The following is a 22,253-nucleotide window of genomic DNA, read 5'->3' as shown; positions in this document are numbered from 1 at the left end:
TTACGATGCTCATGGAAAGTGAATCTGGAAGGCTTTTGCTATGCTGAACTAAATTTAGTCCTAAGCACTGACCAGAGGGAACATCACCCCACCAAATAATAACATTTTTTAGGTTTTTTTGGCAGAAACAGACCTGAAATTGGCATCCCTGATCTCCTGTGGCCCATCACACATTTTCAAAGCTTGGAGTTTCTGAGGCTACACTCAGATCCCAACTGAATGGGGCTTTACAGCAAAAATTCCTTTTCAAAAGGAAGAGGTAAATAATATCAGAAGTGAGCCATCCATTGTGAACTATTATTTTGTAGGTAGAGAAAATACCTTTTATTAAAATAGTGAAGTGAAAAGCAAACAAAGGCAAAGTAAAGATGTGGGTGAGTTCCTGGGAAAGCAGGTCCTTCTTTGATCTCAGGCAGGAGCAGACACCTCAGTTATGTATCAGAAAATCAATTTATCAGTGTAACTGTGGTGCAAAGATGCCCACAGAAGAAGCCAAGGACACTCCTGGCAGCAGCAGAGGTACATTTGAGGTACATGTTTATTGTCCCTGGGGTGGAGGTGAGCTGGGGGTATCCAACATGCCACAAAAGCAGTGTCAGAGTCCATCTTGTGTTAGTTAAAGCACTGGCTCAGCTCAGAAGTAGATGTTTATGATTAAAATTAATTCCTTGGTTTAAGGGCAGAAAGGGTCACAGTGTATCTCAAATTTTTTATTAGCCTGTTGCAAATAGAAATTATTTTAAGAAATGGGTAATAATAGTGCTGCTCCTCTGTCCCTGCCTTATTGTTGAAAGAAGAAAAAAGACTGGAGAAACTAATTAAGTTTGAAGTGTACCTGATATAAAAAAAAAGAAATTGAAGAAGTCATCAGTCACTGAAAAGAGGAGAATGTTTCATTATGAAGCCAATTTGCCCTTTATTGTGACTGATGTGTGCAGGTGTTTGCCTGCTCTGTGCCTCAGAGTTGGGCTCTGAGGGGATTCTCAGAGTCCTGTGCTCAACACCTGAGCTGATCCTGCCCCTCTTCCCATCCCACACTGACCCCTGTTTGCACAATATGCTGGAGAAAAAATTGAGCACCTTTAGAACATTTTGAGACAGAAATTGAGACCAAAATCAGAGAGACCCACACTGACAAGGGCAGGGGCTGGAGCATCTCAGCTCTGCTTCTCACCTGGGTTTCTGCTCAGGGAAGGGGAAGGGGAAGGGTGTCACAGACAGCTTTTATGGAAAATCTTTTCTTTAGGGTTTTTCCTCCTGAGAAGCTGAGAGGCCTCAGGAACAAAATGTAAACATTGATTATCTGCTGCTGTGGAATGCAACAGGTGGATCTGTGATTGGTCTCATGTGGTTGTTTCTAATTAATGGCCAATCACAGTCAGCTGGCTTGGACTCTCTGTCCGAGAGAGAAGCTTTTGTTATCATTCTTTCTTATTCTATTCTTAGCTAGCCTTCTGATGGAATATTTTCTTCTATTTTTTAGTGTAGTTTTAATGTAATATATATTATAAAATAATAAATCAAGCCTTCTGAAACATAGAGTCAGATCTTCGTCTCTTCCTTCATCTTAAGACTCCTGTGAACATGGTCACAGAAGGGAGTTTGGCACATCACCCCTGAGAGCTGCCAGCCCCCAGCACAGCCTTTTCCTTGGTCACTGAAATTGTGTCACAGCCTGGATGGATGTGGGGGCTGCAGGACAGCAGCAAGAGACACCTGGCTGTCCCTGCCAGAGGGGACAGGGAGCCTGCCATGGCCTGGAGCCTGCTGCCTTCACCTGGGATGGCTGAGGCCACCGTGCTGAGGGCTGGGATGCTGTCACCGGGGCAGGAAAGGGACAGTGAGCTCCCTGTCACAGCCAGGCAGCACCAACAAGGCTCTTTGCCCCAAGCCTGGCATTCTTTCAGCAGGCAGAGCTGGGCTTTGTCCTCCCTGGGTCAGTGTATCATTGTCACTGCTAGAAGTGAAGGGATGGGACTATTTGAAGCTAAGAAGGATTTGTTGCTCAGTTAAACATCAATCTCAGAGGCTGTGAGATTTTAGAGGAGCAGGCATTTGGCCATTGCTCAAGAGTAGTCACAAGTTCTTTGTTACAAGGCAATACAGAACTTTCTAACCCAACAGACAGTTGCCACAGGGTTTATTTTACTTTTCTAAACTATCACCTTTACTTACTTCTACTGCACTGCAGATACTTTTATCTAATGGGCTTCTAACTCACATGCACACAGATGCTTCTATTATAACTTCTAAACTCTCTGTTTATTCCACACAACCACACCCTTACATAATAACCCTTCACCATCTTATCAGTACAGTCTCTCACTTACCTAAGGCATATTCTCACCTACAACTATAATAAAAGTTTATGATTTTTTTTGCTTAATGTTTTTACACCAATCTAAGCATCTTTTAAGGCTGCAGATGAAACCCTCCAGTGTCTGTGGAAGTTTCTGTTTTCCTGATTCTCACAAGAGCAGAGCTGCTGTGTTTGTGTGGCTGTGAAAGCCCAAAATGCAGGGCTGGACACGGCACAGGCCAAAACAGCAGCAGCAGCCCCCCCTGAGAGCAGCTTTTTGTGAGGAGATGGAAGGGAAAGGATCAAAGGATGGTTTTGCTGTCGATTTTTGTTCGGCAGCATCAAACAGAAGCGCAGCTGTGCCGGCTCGTGTTGGGTAGCAGAGCCAGATGCTCCAGAGAAAATCTGCTTCATTTCATTCCTTCAGCTCACTCTGGAGCTGGTTTATAGTAGTGAATTAAAAATATTTTAAAAAAAAATAATTCAAGGCTAAATAGTAGATTCTTGGCTATGAATATTTATGGCAGTATTGGACTTGCAAATCCAAGGTAATTTAAATGTCAAAACTGGTGTAAAGTCTCTCCTTTGGAGGGTAAGTCAGAAAATTAAACTTGATTACAAGCCATAACATTTGGAAATTAGCATCTTAGGGTATCAGTGATAAACACTTCTGTACATCCCCTTTTTAAGTGATACATTTTTAAAAGATGAGAATTAATTTTAATAAAAAAATGGTCCCTTAATTAACAGTGAGGTGATTAACGGGGAAATCCTGGTTGCATTCATGACACTGTGAATACTTCATCTTGCTAAATCACTTCCTCTTTTGCAAAGAATCTGCCTCCACAACTGTTTGGACAGGAATGGTTCCTACCTGAGACAGCCTTGAGTCTGGGCAGCCTGCCTTGGGGATAAAAGCAGCAATTTTTGCACTGAATTTTTTTGTGCTTCAAAAAGGAAATTATTTTGGTTAATGCATAGCACAGGCCAGTGTAAGTAAGTGCCAACAACAGCAGCTGCAGCATCTCTGTGAGCAGAGGGGGATGTGACCAACAGCCTTGGATAGCACCATGCAGAGATTCTGCTCGTGATTCCTGCGCTGCACAAATCAGGACATTGGAAGCTGATACCTGCTCCAGGTCAACATTCTCAGCCTTTCCTCCATGGAGCTCTGGGGTTTTGAGAAAGGTAAAGCTGAAAAACAACCCAGCTGTTAAAGGCCTGTGAATTGTGCTGCAGGAGCTGGAGCTGGTTGGAGATTCTTCTAAAGCTACAATCAGAATCTTGATTTGAGGAATAGCAATTTATACCTTTGCTCCATACAGAGTCCAAAGAATTATACCCAGCACTTAGGGTTCCCTTATCCATTGGATTATTTAGCCAACCTCAAATACTGGCTACGGCCAGGTGGGTACCTCCACCCTTTGGGGTAAGGTCCAGAGAAATTGATAACAGCAAAGAAGCCACTCCACAGGCAAAACATCTTTCTCATGCCAGTCATTAGCTGGCTGGATTATGCTTCAGAGCAAAGCAGGTTACATAAAGTCTGTGCTCAGTAATGACTCCTCAGCAGAAACAAATCTGACATTTGGCCTATTAGCCTCATTTGCAGTCTGCTGCCATAGCATTTGGTCTCACATGTTCATTTTGTACTTTAATTTGGAAAAAAGAAAATCAATTTTGAGAAACAGGAAAGCATTCAGGGCTTGCCTGTGCTGTGGTTTCCAGGGGAGGGCCGTGACCTCCTCGATCTGTTTTGCCTTGGGTTCATTTTCTGGAAGACCATGAGGATTTGGGGTTCAGGGGTCTTCCAGCTGCCCAGCCAGGCTTGGGAGCCACAGCTCATTAGGACCTGACCTGTTCAATGCAGTGGCTTTTAATTGGCCAGCAGAGACACTGCCACCAGGGACAGATGGCTCACACCTGCTTTCCTCCCCACCTGTGCCAGATTTAGGATTTCTCCCCCTGCACGTCACTTGATCCTTCCATGCTGTCCCCAGTATGGGGATTTGAGCATTTCCCTGCTGATTTATCTTCATGGCAGGATAGCAGCCTGAAACCAGGAGATCCTCTGAGCTCCTTGGAGATGCCAGGTCTCTCTGCAGCCCCTTGTTTGTCTCATCTCCTTGGCAAAATGTCTTTTCTCCAAAAACCTGCCCCCCACACACACCTCCTCAGGATGACACCTGTAATTCTACTGTAAGAGCAGCAGAGTGCATAGTATTACTGTAAAAATATTAAATAGGCCCTTTCAAGTAGTTTGAAAGCCTGTGCATGAATAACCACCCTGGTGTCTCCTCAGGAGCTCATGGCTTTCCATGCAATAATGTTCCCAGAGCCCAGGTGGTGTCTCCACAGCAGCCCTGAGTGCCCATTGCAGCACAGGGGGATCCATGTGGAAGGTGGTATTGGCTGTGGAGATGTCCAGGATGATTTGTGTCCACTGGGGACCCTCTCAGAGCAGCTGTTTTCCCTGAAAACACCCCAAAACTGCAGTGCCAAAATACCCAAACCATTGCTCACCCTCGTGCCCCTCTGTGGCTGCACTTCCCAGCTGGTTCAACCCTTGTGTCCATCTTGCAGAGAAAATGATCTGTCCCAAAGCTTCAGGCATGGAAATTGGTCACTCAAATGGAAATGGACAATTTCATCCAGTTCTTAAGCCTCCTCTGAAAAAAAGGGCTCTGAATGTCTCTGGCTCTGAAGCTTTTATTTGCATTCCTTTCCACATTTCTCTGAGCCATTTGTATTTCATCCTTACAACGCAGAAGAAAAAAAAAGGAAAAAAGAGTGATAGACACATTGACTGATGGTGAATGGGCTTTTTTTCCACCCTCTGGATTTATTCCTTTTCCTCCTCCAGCTCCTGACATCTTCAGCTCTCCAGCTCTCTTTTTCTGTAAATATCCTTAACAATGAATGGACTTAGGAAATGTTCTCAGGGACACACAGTTCCATGGAAAAACCAACAGCCACACTCAGATCACACAGGCTGGGCTAAGAAAACACCTAAAAATTGTGATTATTATTAAAGCTCCCTCCCAGAGGCTGTTTCATGTCCTGAGGATGCTGAGGATGCTGGGGACTGGAGCAGGACCAAGCAGCAGCCCCCAAATTCAGCAGGAGCTCTGGGAATCCAGAGGGACCCAGTTTCCCTCTGACCTCCCTGCCTTGCTCCAGGAACACTCCCTGGGTTTGTCCATAATGTTCACAAATTTTCTGCTGCTCTGTTTTTAGCATTACAGCCATGGCAAGTACCCTGCAGGGAAAGGAGCTCATTTCAGCAGCTCCCAAAGGCAGCAGGAGCAGCCCTGGGAAACAAAATAATGACAAGGATGTTGATTTAAGTGGCATGAGCAGGGCAGAAGCACCAACACACTCCCAGGAGCAGCACAGGACCAAGGTGCTCCCATTCCACATTGTACTCCTATTTTTTCCCCCACTGGCATTCATCTTAAAAACTGGGGGATGCAGTGGAATTAATGGGTGACGCAGAGCTAATGTGTGATGAAGACAAATCTGGTTTTGTGTGCAGTTTATGTCTTGCCCACAGCAAGAGTGAAAAAAAACCAAAAGGATTTGGCCATTATAAAGGAGGTGCTCCATGAAATACAAATGTGCTTTCTGACTTCTCAAATAGAAAAAAATGCAGGGAAGTGACTGAAATTGTATCAGGTTGAGTAAGATCACAAAGAACCTGAGCCCTCCATGAATAGTGCCTTGATGATAAATCAGTAAAAGAAGTCTATAAACAAAATGTGCTTTGTGATTTGCCTTGCTCACATGGCTCAAGAGCAACAAAGAGAGAGAATTTGAGTCTTCCTCAAGACTCTGCCTATCAATACTTTTCCAATCACCCTGATTATGGGGTGCTCTGGGGAGCAGGAATCAGCAGGGATGAGCTCTGCCTGACCTCCCCTCTTGGCTGTGTTTGCCTTGAAGGAGAGCTGGAGATTTTTCCAGCCCACTCCAGAGTGTGCTGGGGACAGGGACAGACAGACACAGCCTGCTGGGAAGGGCTGCCATGGAAATGGGAATATCACAGCATTTCCTGAGAGAAAGCTCAAACCGCGCTTTGCTCAACGTCACCACTGTCCCCAAGTCTCTGTGTCAGCCAGGAGAGGTGCTGGAGCTGCCCAAACACCACTTTAGGCTGTAATTAATGGGTGTAAACTGGGAAAAATTAAAAAAAAAAAAAGGGGGAAAGAAAATAAAAAAAAAAAATAAAGGGAAAGAAAAGCAACCAAAGGAAATAAAAACCCACATTGCCACAGCTTAATAAAGCAGCTTGGGGAGGAACTGTAGCATTTTCTCTGTAAAGTGAGGTATGTTCCAAACTTCAGCTTTTAAGTTCAGACCCCCAGAGAGATTGTTAGATTTTAATTGCTACCTTAATCAACATTTATTAGTGCTAACCAAAGCTCCTCATGGATTTAAAATTCAACCCAATTGTCAACTACTAATTACTTTAAGCAGACAAGCTGTTATTTTACCAGCAGTATTAATGAGACTTTTCAGCATATGTGAAATATTACAAAAAGCTTCAGCAAAATTGATCCTGAAATGTAATTCAACAGATAAATTTTTTTTGTCATGACATTACTTGTCTCAGACACTACAGCATCTCTTACCCTCCTCTACCTCCACCTCACCTGGCAGAAATGCAAAACCAAAATTGAATCTGATGTATTGTTTCAATAGGAGAATGATTTTTTCTTTCCATTTGTTTGGGTTTTTGTTTAACCTAACTTTCCTTTGAATTGCTCTGTATTTGGTTTAACGTGTTTTTCAATAGGAGAATGATTTGTTCTTTCCATTTCTGTGGGTTTTTGTTTAAATTAACTTTCCTTTGGATCCTGCTGCAGTGTGCACCTCATGCATCAGACTGAAGGCTGGTTTATAACAAAGTCTTTATCTTAAATCTTCAGCACCATCTTGGGGAATGGAGCTGATTTATTAATTACCCTGTGCTCTAATGAGTTCCTGCTCTCCTGTCAGCCAGCTGCTGGTTGCACCCTCATTTTTCCCCCACAAAGGGCAGGACAGAGGGACATGAGTGGCAGAGGGGAGCCCAACACCCTGAGTGCTACCCACTCATTTATTTACACACTTATTCCACATTTTTTGTATATGTATTTTGTATTTTTTTTTGTATTTACACACTCATTCCAAGTAAATTACACACTCATTGCAAGTGTAAACCTGGAGTGTGACAGCCCCACGTGAGCCAAACAGACCCACACGTTTCTCTGTCATGATCCACCTACCAGGAGAGTGTGGGAAGGAAGAAAGAAAGAAAGCAAGCACCACTTGATTCAACTGTTCGCTGCTCTTCACAGGCAGAAATCTTTGCTTGTTTTGCTCCTGTGCTCATGTCTCTGGCTTTGTTCCCCTGCTAGAGCAGACTGTTCAGCTAGAATCCTGAAACCGCCACTGCAAGTGACTTCATAGCCATGTGGGAAAAAAAGCATCCATTTTGATGATGAGGGATGAAATGACTCAGTATTGCCAGAACAAGAGAAGCTGGGGGATAATTGGCTGTCACCAGGGTTTGAGTATTTTTCTTGATGTTCTCTTTGAGTAAATATCCAAGCATCACAGTCTCATTCATGACAACAGCCATGCCAGGCATGAACCAAAGGAGAAGAGAATAGCAGGCACAGGTTAGACAGCAAGGATCTGGATGCTGGCTCACAGAACCAGCTGCTGTGAGTTATTTACGTGGTGATAGTGCCCTCAGACACACCTGCAGCCTGTGCTGCCCTTCAGGCTGTGGTGGCTGCAGCATCCCAGGCTGCAGAGGCCACACAGGAGTGCCAGATATGCTGAGCACTGGCAGTTGTGCTGAGGAACTCAGGAAAGATGAGATTTCCTGGGGTTTGAGAAGGAAATCATCAGCCATACCCAACACCAGCACCAGCCCGCTCCGCAGGGAGCACCATGCAGACACTTTGGGTCAATGTCCACCCTGTGAGCCCCCACAACTTGTGCAGCCCAGTAGGGAAGAAAAACCAAAGGAGGATAAGCAGAAAATAACTGCAAAATCTGGATTAGGATTACTCAGCCGTCAGGAGCATTAGGCACTGTACGAACATTTATTAAATTCTTTAGAGGGCTGACAAGCAGCAGAGCTGGAGAAGCCAAAATATCTTGTGAAAGGCAATGGACAATATCCCTTTGGCAAAAACCAAAATACCAGCAGATAGTGAGAACTGAAATCCAACTGCACTGGTAAATTATTTAAAGTGCATTTCCAGTCTGTCATTTGAAGTTGAAGGATTATTTCCCCTTCAGTAGAACATAGCTGCTGGGTAGGGTGAGGGGGAAATGCTACCAAAGACCTGTGTGTTCAAAGGGAAAAGCATGAACATTATTCACTGAGTTTTTGTTCAACCAAAAATATTGCCCTAAATAGTGCAATGGATCTGAGCAGCCAGACTGAGGCCAGCAAACTGACAGCATATGAATTGACTTTATTCCTGTTTGCAAGCAAAATTGGCTAAATTGAATTAATTTACCTTGTAGCTCACTGTACCAGTCACAGGACAGGGAGAAGGAGGGAGCTGGACTTGGTGATCCTTGTGGGTCCCTTCCAGCTCAGAATTTTCTGTGATTTCCTGAGGGAGGAGGTGGGGAGGATTTGAAGCTTTGGGTTAATGATGATGTGATGGAGAATCATCACTGCTGCTCGGTCACTTCTTCTGTCCCTGACCCAGCAGCTGTCCCATACCAAACCTTTCCTTTTTAAATTCACCTATCCCTCTTAAATCAGTGGCAGAAGGTCTTAAATTAACTAAACTGAGATGTAAAAGGCCCCACATTCATCATCTTCATCAAGCTCAATCCTAGAGATCTTGGGTTATTTGGTCATTGGTGTTTTTTTTTTCTTTGGCATTGGGCTTTTTTGATTACTCTTCCATTTTTCTAAATCAACATTTTTCCTTCGGTTTTATTAAGAGAAAAAGCTGAGTATCCATGATATACAAGGCATTTCCAGTGCACAGTGGTAAACCCTAGAACCTTCCAATTTGTCTATTCCCCAGTCTATTGTTTCCAGGATTTCCTGAATTTCACAGTTTTTCTTTCTCTTTGGAAGGTGGAATCAGCAGAGCCATTCAAGTTTGACTTTGATGGGCAAACACCAGGAAAAGAGGAAATTTTCTCTTAAAAACAGTTATTATGGAGTAGGTTTTCTGGCATTTAAGGAGGTAATGAAAAGCTCTGAGATCCCCAGGGAGTTCAATATTTAGGTATTACCCTTGTGTACAATTAGGAATAATAAGATTTATATGAAACATTTATGGATGAATCACATCTTTTGCTGTTACTTGCAATAAATAAATAAATCTGGAAATATTTCAGGTCACAGCGCTGTAACCATGCATAGAAATGAGGTTAAATGATCCTTCAGGTATGCAGCCATGCTCAGGAATGCCATCGTTATTCAGTGCTCTGACATCTTTCCCAACCCACCATGAGCAAGAGGCCCATTTAAGTTGTTCTGCATCAGATGTTATTTTTTATCTACAAATGTTTTCTCCAAGGAGGGAAGTTTATGAATGGGAATGTTTTTGCCATGGATATGATGGATGTTTTTTGTCAGTACGCAATTTATTTCCATCTGTTCTGTATCTGATTAGCTCCTGCAGAGTATGTGATTAACTCAACTTCTCAACATCATTAGCTGCTCTGCATTCCCATTATGGTTCATCAGTGTGGGACCACACACAGGCTCCAAAATGGTACACGTTGGTTATTCTTAAAACCTTAATCCACACTGCCTGGTTATTCTCTGTGATGGCCACAGATCCAGGGAGAGGAGCCAGGAAAACATCACTACTGTGGAGCAGACACAAAATGCTAATGAAAACAGAGTTTAAGCAGATCCTCTTTCTGATCTCAATGCTGGAGCTAAATTAAGCCATTTGGAAGAGTTCAAGGCTGGTGTTATCCAGCTGGAGACAGCTCTGGAGGCATCCAGCCAGCACAGAGAGAGGAGAGGAGAGGACCATGCCCTGTGCATGGCCACGTCCTCCTGCTCTGCAGCAGGTTGGTGGTGTGAGGAAAATTAATCCACAAACACCAGAGGTTTATGTCCAAAAAGGAGACAGAGGAGCCCTTTCTGGCTTTATTCCAATAAAGGGAGAGGCCATGGGGCGTTCCACTGGGATCTCTCAGATTTTTGGAGGACACAGCCTCCTTTTTATTCCAATTTCCCTGCTGCATTTCCATTCTCTCTTTCTCCATTGGCTGAGGTACCTGAGAGTTACTCAGACTTCCTGATACACCTGATACTGAAGATTTCCCAAAGATTCCCCTCTAATGTATAGCCCTCCCTTTTAGTTTTTAATTTTTACTGAATTTAGGGATTTTTCTTCTCCATTGTTTTTTTCATCTCTCAATGTCTAATTTCGTTTATCAGCGAACCTAAAGTTTATTTGTAATAGCAAATATCTTTTTCCATTCATCAACCAGTGGAATCCTTCCCATTGTTTCTTTTATCTCCCAGTGCTGGTTTTATCTACCAGGAGACCCACAGCTTGTTTGTAAAGACAAATCCTCTATTCCTGTCATAGGTACTTGCACCTTGTAGATCTCCAAGCACAGCACAGACTGCAGTCTGCCACCCCAAGCCTTGTAGTAACACGGATTTTCCTCTGGTATAAATACCTACCAATACAAAACCTGAACCTCCTCCACAGCCTGGAGCAGGCCGAGCTCGAGAACAAACCTTGTGCATTCTTCTCTGGGTTGTCTTTGGAGGGTTTTCCCTCAGTGAGCAGAGCAGTGAGTGGATGTGTCAGGAGCAGATGCTCACATGTCCTTGCTGTGCAATTAAGGAGCTCCAGCCTCAGGGACACCAATGGCTGCAGGGCAGCAGCAGCAGCACAGGGAGAGGAGCCAGTCCAGGGACACAAGAGCATCCAGAAGTTCCATCTGATCATTTATCTTCAGATTTATCTGTTCTCTTCCTTCACCTCAGCACCAGTACCTGCAGTCTGCTGTTCCCAGACCACATCTGGAGCAGGGATAAGGCTGGGGTTCCTGCAGAGGTCTGAAATACAGAGTGTTGGCCAATTCCAGCTCCTGTGGCTGATGCCAGCTGAGATCAACAAAACCTGCTGAGTTATTTAATCAGCAATGAGTTGGACAGGATGAGCCTGTGTTCCAGGCTTTTCTTTGAGATTTTTTTCCCCCTGGATGAAAAGCTCTGGATGTCCTGCTCGTGTCTGTGCTCATGCTCACACTCCCATCACTGCCCCAGCCCCTGAGCTTCGGTGCTTGTCACTGCCATCCACCCTCTGTGTCCTGGCTTCAGGCTCTGCCTCTTAACCCAGAGCTGATCATACATTTTGACATCAATACCTGTGACTGGCAGCCACATTTTACATCACGGTAACCTTTCTTTGAAATGTCTGGGCTTGATATTCAGCGAGTTTGAAAAGGTCTCCCCGAGGCACAGGGAAGGTCTCTCTGGGCTCCTGCAGCTCCAGAGGGTGAACAGGGCAGCTCTTTGGGGTGAGACCAGAGCAATTCACACAGCCACACTCTGTTACCTTGGATAATGTGTGTGTAATGTGTACTCACCTCTAGCTGGGTAGAGGAGGCACAAGGTATATCAGGATGGAACAAACAGAGGGTTTTGTGGCCAATTCTTAATACTTCAAAGAGAAAAATAATAGCTGGGTTTTGGTATCTTGTCTTTGATTAGTCATTAAGCTAATGATGGGATATTAGATCTTGGATCTACACAGATATTTGCATCCTGTCCTGTCGCAGACATCTTTTTATTAAAAATCCTATCTTAGGATTTTTTCCTAAGATGCTGAGATTTTTTCCTTCTGAGATGCTGAGAGGCCTCAGAAACAAAATGTAAACAATGATTATCTGCTGCTGTGGAATGCAACAGGTGCATCTGTGATTGGTCTCATGTAGATGTTTGGAATTAATGGCCAATCACAGCCCAGCTGGCTCTCTCTCTGTCTGAGCCACAGACCTTTGTTATTCATTCTTTTCTATTCTTAGCCAGCCTTCTGATGAGAACTTTTTCTTCTATTCTTTTAGTGTAGTTTTAATGTAATATATATCATAAAATAATAAATCAAGCCTTCTGAAATATGGAGTCAGATCCTCGTCTCTTCCCTCATCTGAGAACCCCTGTGAACACGGTCACACTGTCCCTGTTTGTGAGGAAAGGGAAGGTTATTTCACAGGGCTGAGCTCAGTGGGGTTTGTGTCACTGTGGTGCTGAGGTGATGCAGGATTCCACCATCCCCACCAGAAGTGTCTGCACAGGGCACAGAGTGTCCCCCAGCCAGGTCAGCAGCAGCCTCTGCCCGAGGGTGACAGCTGTGTCACCCCTGCCACACTGTCAGGGCTCTGGAGAGAGAGATGCCCAAATCAGGTGTGACAGTCAAACCTGCCCCAGATGAACCTGGCAAAGCCTGCAAAGGTCGAGCTCCTGCCCAAAGGCACTGGTAGAGCTCCAGATACACACACAGCCTTTGGCACCCGGCCAGATATTCCTATTTACCCAGCATTTGTGCTCCCACACCAGGATGCCCCGATCCAAGGTAAGGACCAGAGCCAACACATTGCAATATTGCTCCCCTCAAAAAATTCCAGAGGAGATAAATTCCCTTGCTAGGCTGTAGTTGTCCAGCTTCCACGCTTTTCCCTGTGCCAGTTACTGGCTCCAAAAGCAGAGTTATTTTCTTCTATCACTCACAAACACTAACCTCTCCTGGCGTGCTGTAGCTAAATGGCATTTACCTGACCATCCTGAGACGCTTGGCATGGAAAGCTGGAGAGCTAATGTAAAGGTAGGGTTAATTAGGTGGTTATTTATTTACTGTGGGGGGGAAAAAAACCTGTGGATGTTTTTTTTCATCAGACACATCCTGTGAACATCAAACATGAGTGCCATTGCCAAATGCTCCCTTTGGCATCCCAACACGATGTACCTTCCCCTTCTCTTCTTTGTCTTGCACAGATTGCTGTATCCTGAAATGCAGTACTGTGCTTATTAATGGCTGAAATTATCCACTGGCTGGTTAAAAAAATGCTAATTCTGGCTACTGAGTGAGATAACCAGTAATTTTGTAAAGTACATTTAGTCAAATAAGATTTTTTGGCAGCCAAATGTTGTTGTAGCAGAATGTGCTTCCCTGATTGACATATGCTAACAATACTGCCTCCACAGTCAGGGGGAGGATAATTTACTTTCCATTTCCATTGGAAATGAGGTGAACCAGAATGTGGTAGATTGTTGAAATGTGGCTCTGTGGTTTAACAGATCTGCTCAGAACACCAAATCAAATGATGTGCTGTATCCTCAGTCCTCTCCCTCGTCACTTCCAGGAAACCAGAAAGGACACGTCTCCTCCTGAGTCAATTTTCAGCTCCTTTGGGGCTTCTCACCATTTCCCCAGGTGTATCTGCACTGAGAATCCTCCCCAGCAGAAAGCAGGGAGGCTGCAGCTATCTCACAGCAGTCCCCAGGTGTGCTCAGGGAAATGAGCTATGACAGAAACTTAGTGGGTACAAATGAGGTTTGCCCAGCTCCTCCTCATCCACACTTCTCTCCATTTCAATTGTCCTGAAAAGAAAGGGAGAAAATCTCTTTGGGCATCCAGCTTACTCTGGAGGGGCTGTGTCCCTGGAGAGGCTGAGCTGACAGAGACCAAGGGTTGGCTCTGCTCTCACCTCACTTATCAGGCTACAAGGGAACATCTCTCATCTCTGACACAAAATCCCTGCCATAACCCAGGGTTAAAATTATCCCTTAATCTCAGCTGGCCCCCTGGCCCACTCCAGGGGCCTTGCTCCAGCTGCTGCTCCATGGGATGCACCACACTGGAACCAGCATTTCATGCTCCACTGGCTTTGGGGGATTTTATTTACTTATCTGGAAAAAAGGCGTGAGGGAAAACACAAGACCCATGTTCAAAAATCTTTTATTATCTCAGTATTGGAACATTTCCTTTTTTCTCATCAAAACTCTTTCAATTAAAATGTTGTGAGTGGTTCTGATTCTTGGCTGTTTTTATCATAAATACTTAGAGTGTTGAATATGCCACTGTATCTCCAGAAGAGCCTTTAGCTTCTTGAATTTACTTTTAACCACTTCTCCAAGGTTTCACACATTTTTTCTGTGCCTGTCCAAAATCTTGTGCTGATGGACAATGAACAGCCAGCTGCAGGTGGCTCAGGTGATGGAGTTTTACTGGGAGCAAAGGCCACCCATGAACAGGTGTAATACTCATCAATTTTACCCTCCCTGCCTTCAGATGTATCTAACAAAAAAAAGTTTTTTCTTGTAGTAGGGATCCAAACCCCATCTTTTTCCAAAGTGGCCACTGATGCTGGAGACACTGTAAAAAATCCCATTAATCACCTCCAAAAGTCTTCCTGATCCTGAACTTTTGGATATGTAATCCTGGGATCCCAGACCAGCTCCTCTTGAGCAAGTGGGAAATTTTCCACTGATTTGAGAAGTTGTTGGAGGCACCAGCTCCAGCAGTGTGCAAAGCCACTTGAAAATGAAGTGTTGCTGCACTGATGTGCTCAGTGTGCTGGGCTCCCAGCAAGCAGCTCAAAAGAAAAACAGGGAATTTAAATGGTTTTCTTAGGAAAATTGGCTTTTCTAGCCCTTGTGTACTTTGGGACTTTGTGTTTGCAAATAATAATTCTTTCAACAAATTAAAACATTCTGCTACTGGGGAAAATATTGATTTTTTTTTAATATATGAAAATTTTGCTACAAATCAAGATGGGGAAAAAAATCTTTAAATATAGCCTTTGATGGAAACTATGCAATATTCCCACTTTTATCATAACAATTCCTAAAAGGGAAAGTCAATGCTATTCTAGACAATTTCATAAGCTCTTTAAGAGACTTCACAATGCAACTGTGGAATAAATCAAGGCTTTTAAGACAGCTTGGAAAAGACTTTTAGAGTTCTGCAAAATTATATCAAGCAAGTGTAATTTACAGCTAGGGCAAAATTTTAGAATGAAAACCAATAAATCCTGAATCTCAGGTGACAGAGGGAAACATTTCCAGAGTTAAGTGGTGCACTTTGCTGATGTGCAGACATTGTTCGGCAGCAGGGACAAGGAAGGGCATTCTGCAGCTAAAGCCACAGAAACTGGAGTGAGGAGCTACAGGGTTCATGTCTCAGTCTGATCTGGTAAATCTGAGCAATCATTTCACCCCTGTGTGCTCCAGCTCAGCCTGGCTGCATTGCAAGGGTTAAATAGTTGGTCTTTATTGCTCAGTGATCTGTCTTAGCCTGTGGAGGCAACTCCAAAAGATAACTCTTCTTTATATACAGGAGGCTGTGAGATCTTTTAGAAGAGTATAAAACTGTTTTATACTTAATAAAAGAGGCCATTAGCAGCCTGTGGTGGTGGGGTGTATCTAGGAGTTCACTCAGCCTGCAGAGGAGTTCTGTTGTTGTTATCAGCATAAACGGGAGAGGATGTTCTCATCGTGTGGAAGAGACAAAACCCAGCTGGTGCTTTTGCTTAATACCTTGAGCTCTGGAGCACAAAGTTGTTCAGAGACTTGATCCATCCAAAGAAAACCTGGACAACAGCCACAGAGCCAGTCTTCACCAAGAGAGGAGATTCTGCTTCAGATCTATGGACAGAGAAAGTGAAGTGTTTCTGATGTACCTCTGCTCCCCTGTGCTGCTCATTTCTTTTACAGATGCCCCTGCAGCACCTTGGCGGTGTGGTTGGGTGATTCCCATTCACCTCCAGCATTTCTGAATCCGCCCCAGAGCACAAAAGCCAGAAATCTGCACCAGACACAGGGTGTACAGAGAAGCCTGTTGGGTGATTCCCATTCTCTTCCAGCATTTCTGAATCCCCCCAGAGCACAGAGCCCACAGATCTGCACCAGACACAGGGTGTACAGAGAAGCCTGCCCACCGTGGTGATGGTCCAGCAGGGGTGGGTGGATGGAGAGGGGATATCTCCACCCAGCAGATGGAGCACCTGTCCCTAGATGAGGTTCTGCAATCTGCAGAGGGACCTGGAATTATCTTGGAGTGCAGGGTTGTTCTGTGTCCTACATCACTGAGGTGAAAGATAAATCCCTGTCTAGGGAAGAAGTCAGCCTGCCTTGGAGCTCTCCCACTGAGCAAATTCCCTCTTGAGTTTCAAAGTTTCATCTTTTTGTCATTTTATCACTTCTAATGCAATTGCTTTCGCAGCGATTTGCAGCACGGTTCAATTCTTGTCAATGTTTTGAAATTCTAAAATCTTGAAGGGCTTTTCATTTGTTCCACACTCAGCTGAGTGATGTGCTGAGTCTCCTCCTGTGCCATCCAGCAGAGAGGATGAGCTCTTGGGCTCAGCAGAGCAGCTCCCCATCCCACCATGGCAGACGTGCAGGCAAACCCTCCATGTGCCTCTGTTTCCCTGGGCTGCCCTTTGCCAAGCTCAGTTCCTCTGGGGTTTCTAAACAGCCCAAAAGCCTTTCATTTGACATGAACTGTGACTTCCACTTGATTCAATCACTGCTTAATTTGATCCTCCATTTAATTTTATCAAAACTGTAGTAATCAAATAATTTGTACTGAAAACATTACAATTTCCACTTGTTTATTCTGATCAATTTTAATCCTTTCAGGCACGAGGTTTATTTAACATAGTTATGAAGTAACAAAACACTGTCATTAAATCCACAAGGAAAGGGCACAAGACAAAAACAAAGATAGTTAAAAAGATCCCAAGGAGCGCTCATAATGCAGGAAAAAGACAATAACACACTGTTATTTAGAAGTCACGCTATGCATGATGAGAGCTAAGCAGCATCCTGCTGATTGTGAGATGAAAAGATCAATGGCATGTTTCAGAGAAGACATTTCTGGCAATAGACTGCACTGAAAAGGGGAAAATACATAAATGATCTGAATAGATTAGATATGAATGATTTTGCCTCTTTTGGGTGTTGACCGACATGAACGAAACTGCATCAGCCTCTGTACAATAAACCTCCAAAACCAGCTGAGTGAGAGGAGGGAAAGCTTTCCACTGCAGGCTGTTCCTCTGTTGCTTTGAGGAATAAAAACAACCTCCTGCTCTGCTGCTCCTCTCCCTGACTGTGCCCCATCCCTCCCCTGCAGGTGAACACCTTCATCTCCTTCGTATTCCCCATGGTCGTCATCTCGGTGCTCAACACCATCATCGCCAACCAGCTGCTGGTGATGTTCCGGCAGGCGGCCCAGGAGAACCAGGTGTGCACCATTGGTGGGCAGCAGACCATGCTCAGCATGTCCATGGAGCCCAGCAGAGTGCAAGCCCTGAAGCACGGCGTGAGGGTCCTGCGTGAGTATGGCCTTCCCTTGGGGAATAGAAATGGGACTGGAAGAGGAACAGGTGGAAATTGGAAAACACTTTAGCCCAAAACGCCCTCTCCTTTTGTCCTTGCTTGTTGGTGTTAGGAAAATTAATCTACAAACACCTGAGGTTTATGTCCAAAAAGGAGGCAGAGGAGTTCTTTTGCTTTATTCGAATAAAGGGAGAGGCCATGGGGCATTCCTCTGGGATCTCTCAGATTTTTGGAGGACACAGCCTCCTTTTTATCCCAATTTCCCAGGCACATTTCCCTTCTCTCTTTCCCCATTTCTGAGGTACTTGAGAGGTTCAGACTTTCCAGAACGCCTGATACCAGAGATTCCCCTCTAATGTTAATTTTTAACATAATTAATTTAATGGAATTTTTAACATAATTTTCCCCCTCCCTTTTAATTTTTAATTCTTACTGAATTTAGGGGTTTTTCTTCTCCATTGTTTCTTTCATCTTTCAATGTCTAATTTCGTTTATCAACAAACCTAAAGTTCATTTGTAAAAGTAAATATCTCTTTCCATTCATCAATCAGTGGAATCCTTCCCATTGTTTATCTCCCGGTCCTAGTTTTATCTACCAGCAGACCCACAGCTTGTTTGCAAAGACAAATCCACTATTCCTCTCATTGGTTTGCAAAGCTAAGGAGCAGACCTGCTCACTCTGGAAAAGCAAAACCAACCCAGCATTTTAATGATTTAGTCGACAGCAATTTAAGCCTTGCTTGTGTTGTTTCATTACTTCCCTTTTTCTGCATAGCTCTGGTTCAGACAGAGCTTGAATAAAAGATCCTGCACTCAGGAATTGAGCTGTAATGCAGAGTAGTGGATGTCTTGATTAAATAAACTGAGGAAAAGACCAAAGAATCTGGTAGCTTAACCTTAGAGAGGATAAGGCAAAATCTGCCCAAAAATATTACCCAAAATAGCTAACAAAGGGTGCCCGTAGTGGTTTTAAACATGAGATGGGGAGAATTTGTTAGCAGAAAGCTTTCTGGTGTTCTGGTGTTTTTAGAAAGTTTTGGGTTGTCAGGGACCCCAAAGTTCACCTAGTCCCAAACCCTTGCCATGGGCAGGGACACCTTCCTCTGTCCCAGGCTGCTCCAAGTGCCTCCAGCCTGGCCTTGGACACTTCCAGGGATGGGACATCTTGGTATTTGAAATGCTTTGTCTCAGACCACATTTCCAATGAGAGAAATCCCTAGAGAAGGCACCAGGAGCCTCCATGACATTTTCCCAGCTGTGTTTCACAGGGAATGCAGCCCATGCAGCACTCCTTGCCTGTGCCATGGGTGAGCCACGTGTGCATTCCCAACTGGGAAACACCTACTGAGAAAAAGGAAAGAAAAGCACAGGGGACATTAAATTCCCAACAATTATCTTGTTGGACTGTGTTTGTTTACAGTCTCTGCACCCCAATGAACTGTTACCCAGGCGTGGGTCCAGGCTTCTCCATGGAGCCTGCCAGGACTCTGCTCCCTGCTATCCCTTTCTGTTTTTTAACACTTCTGCCTGCTGCCACGAAGTGAGAAGCTGCCTTTTCTCACTCCACTACACCACTTCACACACCTCTCTCTCTCTCCTTTTAGTATTGTATCCTCTTTGATCATCAAGAAGAGAGAGCTCTTTATGAATAATAGCAGAGAAACCTAAATTTACATCTGGCATTCCTCAGCACTGGAGGAAGTGCACCTCTCACCCCCAGATCCACATCTCCTCTGAGGCTCTGAAAAACAACCCCTCACTTTCTGAACAATAAGCATAATTTTCTTTTTCATCTTCTTCTGCTTCCTCTTTTCTCTTCTCCAGGCAAATTTTTGGGTTTGCTGTGTACTGCAAAAGCTGAGAACATTTGGCAAAAGTGAGGGTTTCAGTCTGGAGCCTGAGGGGGCTCAAAAGTGGGTCAGATGTGGCACCACGGGGGCTCCCTGTGCAGGGATGCCCAGATATTCCAGGCATCTCCTCAGGGCCACCCCAGCAGCAGCACTGAGCTCCCCTCCCTGCTGGGGAGGCAATGAGAGGGCAGATGTTTGCTGCATTTCTGTGCTCAGGAAGATCCAGCAAATAAAAAAAATCCTCCCTCACTTTTGTCTGTGATTCACTCCACCATGCAGAAATGCTCTCTTTATCCAGCAAATAGGAGTGAAATCCTGTGCATTTCAGTTTTTCAGATACAAAAAAATGATTTCTTTTTTTTTCCTTTTATTACTGGAGGTACTTGATTCACTCTTACTTTTGTCACCTGTTCCTCATGAGTTACATTTTAATAACTCAGCTCTCTCAGCTGTCTGAAAAGCAGCAAAGAATACACAAGGATTCACATGATTTATCCATCCTGGCACCCATGACAGCCAAAATCATGAACAGAGTCTGGGCTCATTTATGGAAGAAAAGAAAAATGACACTTGTCCCCCCTTATAAAGCTGCTGGCAGGGTATCAGAGCTTCATGGGGGTGAAAGAATTTTCCATTTCCAAAAGTGAACTTTGGCCTGAGGTACAGAGAAGGCTGATTTAGGTCTAAGGGTGAAATGTTTCAGAACTTGTAAAAGCAGAGCTTAGAAAACAATTTTTTGAGGTTCATGGTGTGCAGGGCTGTTGGGTAAGAGCAGAGCAGCAAAAAACTTGCTCCAAATGTACTGAGATTAAGTATTTGTTTACATTGAAATAAGAGCTAAAAGTGGCCAGGCTAACAGCCTCATTCAAAACACCCACAACAGTGTTTTCCTCTCTTTTGGTAGCATTTGTGTATATTCTTGGCTCTGTCTGACTGTGGTCATGTACAGAATAATGAGGGTGATCAGGATCAAGGGATGTGTCAGGCCTGTTGCCTGGGAGCCAACTCATTAAGTCAGTAAGCAAGAGATTCCTGATTCCTGAATTCCCTCTCTGCTGTCAGAGCTCACCAGGTGTGAGGATTCAAATTCAGAGGGCTCCAGGCACTCACAGCTTTCCAGCTCTTTTTACTGAAGATATCAGGGCAACCAGGTCTGCTGTTAAAAATACCTTCCACTAACAGATTGCACACCCTCCTTCACCCATCCAACTCCTTCCATTAAACACCTCCAGGTTGTGTTGCTATTCCTTGGCTATGCTGGAGCCCTGGAATGCTGAGTCTTCCAAAGCTGTGTGATGCTTCACAGGAGTATGAACATTTTCTGGTATGCCAATCACTTGATAAAATTCTAAGTAATCCTTAAATACTCACATGTATACACAGAAACACACACCAAAGCAATCACAGAATCATGGAATGGTTTGGGTTGGGAGGGACCTTAAAGCTCATCTCATTCCATCTCCTGCCATGGCAGAGACACGTTCCATTATCTCAGGTTGCTCCAAGCCCTGTCCAGCCTGGCTTTGGACACTTCCAGGGATAGAGCAGCCACAGCTTCTCTGTGCCAGGGCCTCCTCACCCTCACAGGGAAGAATTTCTTCTTGATATCCAGTCTAACCTTTCCTTCCCTCACTTTAAATCCATTCCCCTGTACTGTAACTCAGGCCCTTGTCCCAAGGCCCTCTCCAGCCTGCTTGGAGCTGCTTTAGGCACTGGAAGGCTGCAGCAAGTTCTTCCTGCAGCCCTCTCTTCTCCAGGCTGAACAACCCCAATTCTCTCTGCTGCTCAAAAATCAGGGTGTATTTGAGCTTGGCTCAGGATGAAAGCTCTGTTCAGCCAAAATGTCTTCTGGAAATGGGGCAGTTTTGTGGCACGGATTGATACCCCCACCAATCCCCCTGCCTGCAGCCCTCAGCAGCTCCTGGCTGCCTGTCAGACCATTCCCACGGGGATGGAAGGAAGGCAGGAGTTACTGAATGGCACAGCTGAGCTCTGATAATGACACTGAGACAAATTGATGGACATCAAGGGGAGGCTCTGCACGGGGGACGTTGGCTAAGCCTATTAAAATGTAATCAGTTCCAGGTAGCGTTTGCTCTGTCACTGAAGCTGCTTAGTGAAAGCAATTATAAAGCACTTAGAGGTTTAGCCAATTAAAAGAATATCCTTCAGTCTCCCACAGCTGGCTGGGTGATGCTTCAGTAAAATGCCTCTTAGCAGATGAAGTCAAGATGCATTTTTTACGGAACATCTGTGAATTTTAAATTATTGAGGCCTCTGTATTTCATCAAGTAATACAAGACAAAGGCCAAGAATTAATGATGTATCCATGTATTTCATTAATTTGTGCATTAATAATTCCCCTTCTGAACAAATATTTTGAAGAGTCCATTCATTGCTCCTCAGCAATGCTCCAAGTCTGAGTTATTCATTTCAGGAGGAGAATATTGCCATGAGATTTAGTTTAACCAGCCTACAGGCAGGAATAGCTCATACTTTGCAGCCACAATACACAGAAGAGCACCAGTCTAAAACTCCTTAAACAGTTGTATTTCATAATTCCTATATTCTAAGGAAAGCAGATTTATTTGTTCATGAATCATTTCTTTTCAAGAAAGGAACAGAATTCATGGCAGTTTGTATCTCTAATAAAAATTCTGAGCAACTCCAAGTGGAGTTCAGCAAAACCCCTGTGGCATTAAGCTTGAGTGGAAGCTGATTTTAACAGCTGAAGTGTCACATTGAAATTTGGGAGGATAAA

The 22,253-nt window shown here is 44.3% G+C and overlaps 1 protein-coding gene across 1 annotated transcript in view; it reads left to right on the top strand.

Moving 5' to 3' along the window:
• NTSR1 (neurotensin receptor 1) overlaps positions 1-22,253 on the top strand; it is a 55,674-nt gene that overhangs the window by 20,221 nt on the left and 13,200 nt on the right. Inside the window, exon 2 of the mRNA XM_014268503.2 lies at positions 17,437-17,638. Within this exon, the coding sequence (XP_014123978.1) occupies positions 17,437-17,638 (202 nt within the window). The remainder of the gene's footprint in view (positions 1-17,436; positions 17,639-22,253) is intronic.

The sequence above is a fragment of the Zonotrichia albicollis genome, chromosome 17 (assembly GCF_047830755.1).
Source record: "Zonotrichia albicollis isolate bZonAlb1 chromosome 17, bZonAlb1.hap1, whole genome shotgun sequence".
Classification (NCBI taxonomy): Eukaryota; Metazoa; Chordata; class Aves; order Passeriformes; family Passerellidae; genus Zonotrichia; species Zonotrichia albicollis.
The sequence above is the reverse complement of the archived record's forward strand: the minus strand, read 5'-3'. Positions and strand labels throughout refer to the sequence as shown.